The following is a 9,449-nucleotide window of genomic DNA, read 5'->3' as shown; positions in this document are numbered from 1 at the left end:
GCTTTCATGTTAGACTGTGTCGGCTGTTCGAAGCTTTGCCTTTTTCCGTTATGTTTTTATAGAAAGGCAGTGAAAGCTGTAGATATCGCACAGTTTCCAATTTACATTGTAAAAACAATATAGAAACTGAGAATTGAAACAAACATATTCGTGTTGACAGATCTGTATACGAAAACGATGTCGATGAGGCAGAATGGAAACACTGCGTCTTGTAAGAAGTGTCATTCCGTCTCAGAGGAACGTAATTTTTGCTCCCTAACGAGATCATGACCATCTTCCAGCAGCGTAACCATTACAATACAAACATTTTGTTTTGCATTAATCGCTTTTGATTGCATTTTTCCTATGCTTTGCTTTTATTTTCTTACTCCATATACCTATGCAACACGTTGCTGGCAAACAGGACTATACAACAGCATCTTGTTTTCCTCAGTAAGTATTTTTAAATAATAATAACAATAACGAGGACAACACCTGTAAATATAAAGTCAGTGCATTAAAAGAGGAAATGCTATTTCGATGGTGTAATTTTATATCACGCGTAAAGCTGCAGTTGATGATTTGTTATGTGGCTAAATTTGTTAAGGCAATCTTTTGCCATATTTTTAATCTTTTCTAATTTAAGCTATTCACGTGAAGTATTGCGTTACTCGATCGGTCGTTTCAGATCACTTACCTTTTTTAACTTGGCAAGTGACAATACCGTGTGTTAATTGGTATATTTGCAATCGTTGAAGTGTTGTTTACTCTACATAGTTATCAAAGTGGCTGTTACCTAATTATTACTAAATATTAAACGTTTCAGAGGTACTGGAATATTGTAGGCAGTTTGGAAATGATAGTATGTCTGTGTGCCAAAGGTACCTCTTTAATGGTTGTAGAAGTGACCTGATGATAGTTATCTAAACATCAATGATATGTGACTACGGCTTACAGTAAGTGCCTTTGTCGCAGGTACTGAAGAAGGATTTTAAACAGATGCCGTGCATATAAAAGAAATTTGTTTAACGATAGACAGAACTTATCTATAGGAAAAAGGAAATGACTATGAGTCATTTTGTAACTGTATTAGCACACTTGCCAAAAACTAAGTGTGCTATTGAGTGCACAGTCCATGCTGAAATCCTCTTGTGTGTGTGGTTACATAAATGGAATTTATTTTTTCTAAAATGTCAAAGTAAGTGGTAGAAAAGATAACTACTAAATGTAAGAATACCGTTCTCATGTGATCAAGGAAATATTGCAATACGGGGAAATAGCTTACTTCACTGCATACAGTGCCTTGCGAAAGTATTCGGCCCCCTTGAACTTTTCAACCTTTTGCCACATTTCAGGCTTCAAACATAAAGATATAATTTTTTTTATTTTATGTGAAGAATCACCAACAAGTGGGACACAATTGTGAAGTGGAACGAAATCTATTGGATTTTTGAAACTTTTTTAACTAATAAAAAAATGAAAAGTGGGGCGTGCAAAATTATTCGGCCCCCTTGCGTTAATACTTTGTAGAGCCACCTTTTGCTGCGATTACAGCTGCAAGTCGCTTGGGGTATGTCTCTATCAGTTTTGCACATCGAGAGACTGAAATTCTTGCCCATTCTTCCTTGCAAAACAGCTCGAGCTCAGTGAGGTTGGATGGAGAGCGTTTGTGAACAGCAGTTTTCAGCTCTTTCCACAGATTCTCGATTGGATTCAGGTCTGGACTTTGACTTGGCCATTCAAACACCTGGATACGTTTATTTGTGAACCATTCCTTTGTAGATTTTGCTGTATGTTTGGGATCATTGTCTTGTTGGAAGATAAATCTCCGTCCCAGTTTCAGGTCTTTTGCAGACTCCAACAGGTTTTCATCCAGAATGGTCCTGTATTTGGCTGCATCCATCTTCCCCTCAATTTTAACCATCTTCCCTGTCCCTGCTGAAGAAAAGCAGGCCCAAACCATGATGCTGCCACCACCATGTTTGACAGTGGGGATGGTGTGTTGAGGGTGATGAGCTGTGTTGCTTTTACCCCAAACATATCGTTTTGCATTGTGGCCAAAAAGTTCGATTTTGGTTTCATCTGACCAGAGCACCTTCTTCCACATGTTTGGGGTGTCTCCCAGGTGGCTTGTGGCAAACTTTAGACGAGACTTTTTATGGATATCTTTGAGAAATGGCTTTCTTCTTGCCACTCTTCCATAAAGGCCAGATTTGTGCAGTGTAAGACTGATTGTTGTCCTATGGACAGACTCTCTCACCTCAGCTGTAGTTCTCTGCAGTTCATCCAGAGTGATCATGGGCCTCTTGGCTGCATCTCTGATCAGTCTTCTCCTTGTCTGAGCTGAAAGTTTAGAGGGACGGCCAGGTCTTGGTAGATTTGCAGTGGTCTGATACTCCTTCCATTTCAAGATGATCGCTTGCACAGTGCTCCTTGGGATGTTTGAAGCTTGGGAAATCTTTTTGTATCCAAATCCGGCTTTAAACTTCTCCACAACAGTATTACAGACCTGCCTGGTGTGTTCCTTGGTCTTCATGATGCTCTCTGCGCTTTCAACAGAACCTTGAGACTATCACAGAGCAGGTGCATTTATACAGAGACTTGATTACACACAGGTGGATTCTATTTATCACCATCAGTCATTTAGGACAACATTGGATCATTCAGAGATCCTCGCTGAACTTCTGGAGTGAGTTTGCTGCACTGAAAGTAAAGGGGCCGAATAATTTTGCACGCCCCACTTTTCATTTTTTTATTAGTTAAAAAAGTTTCAAAAATCCAATAGATTTCGTTCCACTTCACAATTGTGTCCCACTTGTTGGTGATTCTTCACATAAAATAAAAAATTTATATCTTTATGTTTGAAGCCTGAAATGTGGCAAAAGGTTGAAAAGTTCAAGGGGGCCGAATACTTTCGCAAGGCACTGTAAATTGGTGTTGTGGACTTGTGGGTAAATCACATACAGTAAGCTCTTACGTTTATCCAGCTTTCAATTATATTATATTGGATGATAAAGTGACATTTTAGTATCTGTAAATACAGTACCAGAAGAATGCCAAGGATGTCTATAATTTTTTAGTGTTTATTGATTCTAAAGGCTCTCCGGCAACAGGGGACAATAAAAAAGCAAGAGAGATTTGAGTGCACTTAGCTACAGTATATAAAACTACATACTGTAGCAACATTTACTAACTTGAATGCACAGTGACTATAAGATTGTATGTCCTATTTAATATCAATCTTTACACATTGTACAACAACACGCTTGAAGCAATGCCTGCTTTCTCAGTCAGATATCATCTGACAGTCTCTTCATTATTTCCAACCTTAAATTCTGAAGTTGTTTTTATCATGCAACTTTTCATCTATATTTTCAGTACATGGATGAGCAAACTATGTACATGCAGACAGCATTCCAGCAAGCCTATTGACACAGCTTTCACAAAATTGTAGGAAGACAAGATTTAATTTGCAGTCCAGATGAAACAGAATTATTACTCACTGCAATACTACAGTAGGTGAAGAGTAAAATTTCCAAGCATGTCTGTGAAACCCTGAGCTGAGCAACCTCTTCAGGGACAGTTGCCTGAAGGATTGTCATTAATCATGAAACCTAGGAAATTATTTTTTTTTTGGCGCCGAGTCCTGTCTTTTTAAAACAGATTGGTTCTGTAATCAGCAGCTACAAATGAGAGGTGGCTGTTTGGCCCAACATATTCATCTGGTTTTGATTTAATCCCATTACATTACTGGTCACTCTCAAAACAGTATCCCTCCCCCACTCTCAAAAGGGACCATTGAGCCACTCAGTTATTACCTGCACATCTCTGGGAGACGGGAGGTAGGAAATCAGTGAGCCCTGTGAAAAAATGAGTACAGGGAGAACCTGGAAGTTTCACAAAGGGAATTGCACAGCAAAAATTGAACCAGCCCCTTGGAGCTGGAAGGCAGTAGTGCTAACTGCCATGCCCCTGTTGTCTGCTGCTGCCCCATGTAGAGTACATGTGAGTTTACTGTGTGATGGTTTTATAGCATCGTGGTCTTACCTGTGTGCCTTCAGCTGGCAGTGTCATGTTAAAAAGCCAACAACACGTTATGAAGTTTGTCTGGAACCTTGGCATAGTTTCAGAAGCATTGCATTTCACTGCTGAGGTGTTTAGGTATCATATTTCGATTTTAAAGTGGTTCTGTTTTATACATGGTGCTTATCTGTTAAACATTATTTATCCAACTGAAGACACTGAGGCTTCACACTGCCTTTGTTTATGGTCCTCTCAGTTTCCCTGTACTACACAGAAAACTTGAGAATACTTTTCTCAGAGGCAGTAAAAACATATCCCTTAAAACCATTGTTCAGCACCAGCTTCTTCAGAATGAGAAAGCATTGTTCAGTGTGGGCAGTTGGCAGATAAACGGGCAAGAAATTAAAAGGTGTAATCCAAGTTGTATTCTTTCCAAACATGTTATGATTCAGAAAATGTTTGAAAATCCTAAATCCTAAATCTTAAACAGGAACTGTAAACCGGCACGGCACGGCATTTCCAAACTAACAAAGATTTCTCATACAGAATGTTGTATTGTTGTATTGTATAGTGTATAAAAGAAACTGTGCAGCCCAAAGTATTGTTTTAGAGCTATATTCCTTTTGCTTCTCTGCCTCCGATTCCTGATTCCATAGGTATAGTTTTTGAGACCAAACTACTGACACCAACGAGCAATATGAGTTTTTTTAATTAAAAAGTTTTAACATTGGTGGCTTTGGAAAAATAGATATAAAATGCAGTGCGACTGATTTAACTATTAAACTGTTAATATTGGGAATAAAAAAAACTTAAGTTGCATTATATTGTCATTTTACAGTAGTGTAACATTGTTTGAATGTGTAAAACTGAGCATTTACCCCCTATGTGAGCAATCGGCCAAATCGTGAATCCGCTCTTAAGTGGGTAAGGTAATTTGTTTTCCTTCCATGGCTTCAGATCCTGTCCAGAATACAATCTCTTAAAGACTTAAGAGATTCAGGAATTAATTATTGGTTGGATAAAGTGTTACAGTACAGAGAAAATATGCTTATGCCTGTTTTTACTGCTGGTTCCTCTGAAGATTGCTCTTTTCCTGTATTCTTTGTTCCTGCAGTGTAGTACAAGGTGGAGGGTAAGGAATTTGTATGGATCCCTGGTTTTAATAGTGTGTGAATATTGTATATAAGATAGATGGCTAAGGATGCATCAGACAAAACTAAATTCTTGTTGTTATCTTTAATGCTTGGTAAGCTTGGAGGGCTAGACAACTGTTTATTTTAATTCCTTGTTGTAACGAAGGAAGACCTCATGGTACTGCTTAACAGAGGAGAAATTTCATCATGCAGATGGCCGGACTAATGAAGCAATCTTTTAAAGGGAGGGCGGGCAGTGCCTTAAGCTTGGTTGGTGGCACTTAAACCTTTAACAAAATCTGTTGCTGAACATGAAGCAGATGGCCTGAACAGCAAAAAAGGATCCAATTTGATATTTGGAACAGAAATTATTGCTGCATGGGTTTATCACGGATCTATCACTTCCAGACTTCTTGGGAAATACCGTTTCAAGACTGCCAGTGTGTTGTGTTCAAGAGGTCAGATAAAAATCAACAGACACATATATTTTGCAGTGTAGATCAATGCACATTGCTAATTTGGCATAGGAGGTGAAGTCATGTAATGATTCACTGACATGCTTGCCAAAATATATGCTGGTAGTTCGTATTGAGAATTTAACCTTGAAAGTGTAAATCAGATTACTGGAAAGAATTATGCTGTCTCTACTTCTATAACTAGGTAATACTGTATTCGTTCACCTGTATGTCTGCACAATACATTGTATTTCTTGAGTTTGAGCTGTTCTTGAATTAAACCATTTTATACATTTTTAAATTAAATATCTACATGATTATAATATGTTTATATTATAACAGTATAGAAAATAATACAATCACCAGTCATATTGTATTTATCTATGATAATGGTTTGTAGTACAATATTGCAACAAGAGGCATCGACATTACTAAATTACTGTATAAAAATATCCCAGTTCCCTAAAAATTCCTATTGTAACATTTCTACAGAAACCCATTGGCTAGGCCATCTACTGTATATACAGCATATGTAAATCTTTTGGCATGCATGTGAACATTTCTTTATGTACTGTAAGTCACTGGTAACAGCTGATGGATGTCTTTCTAGGTGTGGTAATCAGGTCTCTCCAAATGCTCAGGGTTTTTTTTTCTGGACCCAGGAATACTGGGTAAACTGCATTTCTGTACCCATAGCTGTGCCCTCAGTGGCAGAGGGTTTGGAGGAAATCACAAGACAACCTAAGGCAGCAGAGCAGAATTTAAGCAGTTGAATCCATTTGATAATAGTCAAATTTAATTCCCATGCTATATACATTTGTAATTTTGGCAGATTTATGAAGTATGACATTTTGTCTGACTTAAGCCCACAAAGGGGTGTTCCCCATGGAACACATCCTGGTAAGCCCAGAGGGTGTCAGGAAAAAAAATTGTCATTCCATGACCAGGACCCTGAGATGGCTTTTAACATGCCACTATCAGAGTTTAATGAGGCCAGAGCGTGGGTTTTATGAAACCATCTGAGATAAAAGTGAATCTTAAAGACATAGTTTTGAGTTCTTTTCCCTCTGTTTGTCAGAATCACCTTGATTTTGAAAGATGGTGATCAAGATCTGGAGCATAGAATGAATTGACATTAACATAGGATCATTCAATTCTTGCCTATTATTTAACAAAAGTTCAGGACGAGGAAGTCAAATTGTAATCTTACACTTCCACTTTCATCTGCTGTGTACAAATATTTGCTGACTTCCCATAACTCTGCGCACATCTTTTCTAACACCCCTATCACCTCACCAACTGCATCTTTACAGCAGCTCCCCGTTTCATTCCTCAGAAGTGAGGGGTGTTGTGATGGCTCTAATTGTAAGCAAGTTCTGTCACTGTCTCAGCCAGGCAAGCATTCAGACACATTTACAGATTGTTCATCTGTAAATGAGCAGTAATTATTTATAATGATAAATGGTTTAGATTGCTGTGTATATGAAGTAAAAAAACACAACTTATAATAATACTCACTGTATGTGATCTTTATTATGAACTGATCATCATAGTCAGATGAGAAGGAAGACCCCATGGAACGATGTCTAGGTTCCTGCTGCATTAATTTAAGGAGAATAGCAACAAACAAAAAATCAATAGGAGCAAATAACAAATGCAGGGTAAGAACTTAATTACAGGTTTGTTATTAATTAATATTGTTTTCATTGATTTGCAGTAGAACTGAATATGGTGAACTTTTATTAAATCGTTAAATATTTTTCTCCCGTTTGTTTTCAGTGGGATAAAGTTCCTCTATCATCCATGCGCCATCCCTCCTGTGTTGCCTCCTCTCTTCAAGGGAATCTCTTCTCCAGCTCAACGGGGATTCTGCTGATTCCACCGTCTGCCGTTTACAACACTCAAAAAACAAAATTAAAGACATGAGAAGATTTGTCTACTGCAAAGTGGTGTTGGCCACATCTTTAGTCTGGGTCCTTGTAGATGTGTTCTTGCTACTGTACTTCAGTGAGTGTAACAAGTGTGATGACAGGAAAGACAGATTACTTCTTCCTGCCTTGAGAGGTGAGTTAACCCTTTGTTTACTGTGTTCAGTATGTACAGTATAACAACACAGCTGGTCCTGGACCTTTAATAAGAAAAGGTGTATGTTAACTACTGTATGTCCGTGTTATGTACAGTTTTTGTTATCGGCAATGTTATAAAATGGGTGTCATTGCTTCCTGATCGACAGAAAACAAATCAGAAATAAATGAAAAATAAATAGCAGCAACCTGCCGTGCAGTACTGTACGTTGATAAAAAAAACTCCCCCAGCTGCAGTATAATAGAAACGTTTAGTGTTTTCCCTTCCATCTTTGAGGATGTCATAGAATAGTAACAATAATGCTTTATTTAAATTTGTTTTTGCTTTTATTGCACAAATTGCACAATTGACAAAGGGCATGCCATATCATTTTCTGGGCTAAGTAGTGATTTTAATAAATTAACCACAACCTGTTGTGAAGGTTGGTAATGCAAACCTACAAGACTGTCCAAATCTACAGTATACGATAAGATAAGATCACTTTATTAGCCATATACAATTTCTTGCATCAGAAATTTGTCTCTTCCACATACCCCAGCTTGCTCTCCATGAGACACAGACACAGAGACAGAGAGAAGCTTGGGGTCAGAGCGCAAGGTCTGCCATTGTACAGCGCCCCTGGAGCAGTTAGGGTTAAGGGCCTTGCTCAGGGGCCCAATGGAGTAGGATTCCTCTGCCAGCTGCGGGATTTGAACCGGCAACCTTCCGGCCATTTTAGAACACAATTGTTTAGTTAAAATAAACTTCTAATCATATACAGTGCCTTGCGAAAGTATTCGGCCCCCTTGAACTTTTCAACCTTTTGCCACATTTCAGGCTTCAAACATAAAGATATACATTTTTTATTTTATGTGAAGAATCACCAACAAGTGGGACACAATTGTGAAGTGGAACGAAATCTATTGGATTTTTGAAACTTTTTTAACTAATAAAAAAATGAAAAGTGGGGCGTGCAAAAGTATTCGGCCCCTTTACTCTCAGTGCAGCAAACTCACTCCAGAAGTTCAGCGAGGATCTCTGAATGATCCAATGTTGTCCTAAATGACTGATGGTGATAAATAGAATCCACCTGTGTGTAATCAAGTCTCTGTATAAATGCACCTGCTCTGTGATAGTCTCAAGGTTCTGTTGAAAGCGCAGAGAGCATCATGAAGACCAAGGAACACACCAGGCAGGTCCGTAATACTGTTGTGGAGAAGTTTAAAGCCGGATTTGGATACAAAAAGATTTCCCAAGCTTCAAACATCCCAAGGAGCACTGTGCAAGCGATCATCTTGAAATGGAAGGAGTATCAGACCACTGCAAATCTACCAAGACCTGGCCGTCCCTCTAAACTTTCAGCTCAGACAAGGAGAAGACTGATCAGAGATGCAGCCAAGAGGCCCATGATCACTCTGGATGAACTGCAGAGAACTACAGCTGAGGTGGGAGAGTCTGTCCATAGGACAACAATCAGTCTTACTGCACAAATCTGGCCTTTATGGAAGAGTGGCAAGAAGAAAGCCATTTCTCAAAGATATCCATAAAAAGTCTCGTCTAAAGTTTGCCACAAGCCACCTGGGAGACACCCCAAACATGTGGAAGAAGGTGCTCTGGTCAGATGAAACCAAAATCGAACTTTTTGGCCACAATGCAAAACGATATGTTTGGCGTAAAAGCAACACAGCTCATCACCCTCAACACACCATCCCCACTGTCAAACATGGTGGTGGCAGCATCATGGTTTGGGCCTGCTTTTCTTCAGCAGGGACAGGGAAGATGGTTAAAATTGAGG

At 38.8% G+C, this 9,449-nt stretch overlaps 1 protein-coding gene across 4 annotated transcripts in view; it reads left to right on the top strand.

Moving 5' to 3' along the window:
- The window catches only part of galnt13 (polypeptide N-acetylgalactosaminyltransferase 13), a 57,751-nt gene continuing 48,302 nt past the window's right edge, over nt 1-9,449 (top strand). Inside the window, exons 1-2 of one of the 4 annotated variants that reach the window (XM_088605550.1) lie at nt 1-432; nt 7,370-7,654. In XM_088605550.1, coding sequence (XP_088461676.1) covers nt 7,513-7,654 — 142 coding nt within the window. In that variant the 5' untranslated portion in view covers nt 1-432; nt 7,370-7,512. Of the gene's footprint in view, nt 433-7,175; nt 7,252-7,369; nt 7,655-9,449 lie in introns of those variants that run through there. The other 3 variants (XM_088605554.1, XM_088605553.1, XM_088605552.1) reach the window with 3 other exon arrangements.

This window comes from Lepisosteus platostomus, chromosome 14, assembly GCF_059453375.1.
Source record: "Lepisosteus platostomus isolate fLepPlt1 chromosome 14, fLepPlt1.hap1, whole genome shotgun sequence".
Classification (NCBI taxonomy): domain Eukaryota; kingdom Metazoa; phylum Chordata; class Actinopteri; order Semionotiformes; family Lepisosteidae; genus Lepisosteus; species Lepisosteus platostomus.
Note: the sequence above shows the minus strand (reverse complement) of the source record. Positions and strands in the feature narration are given on the sequence as shown.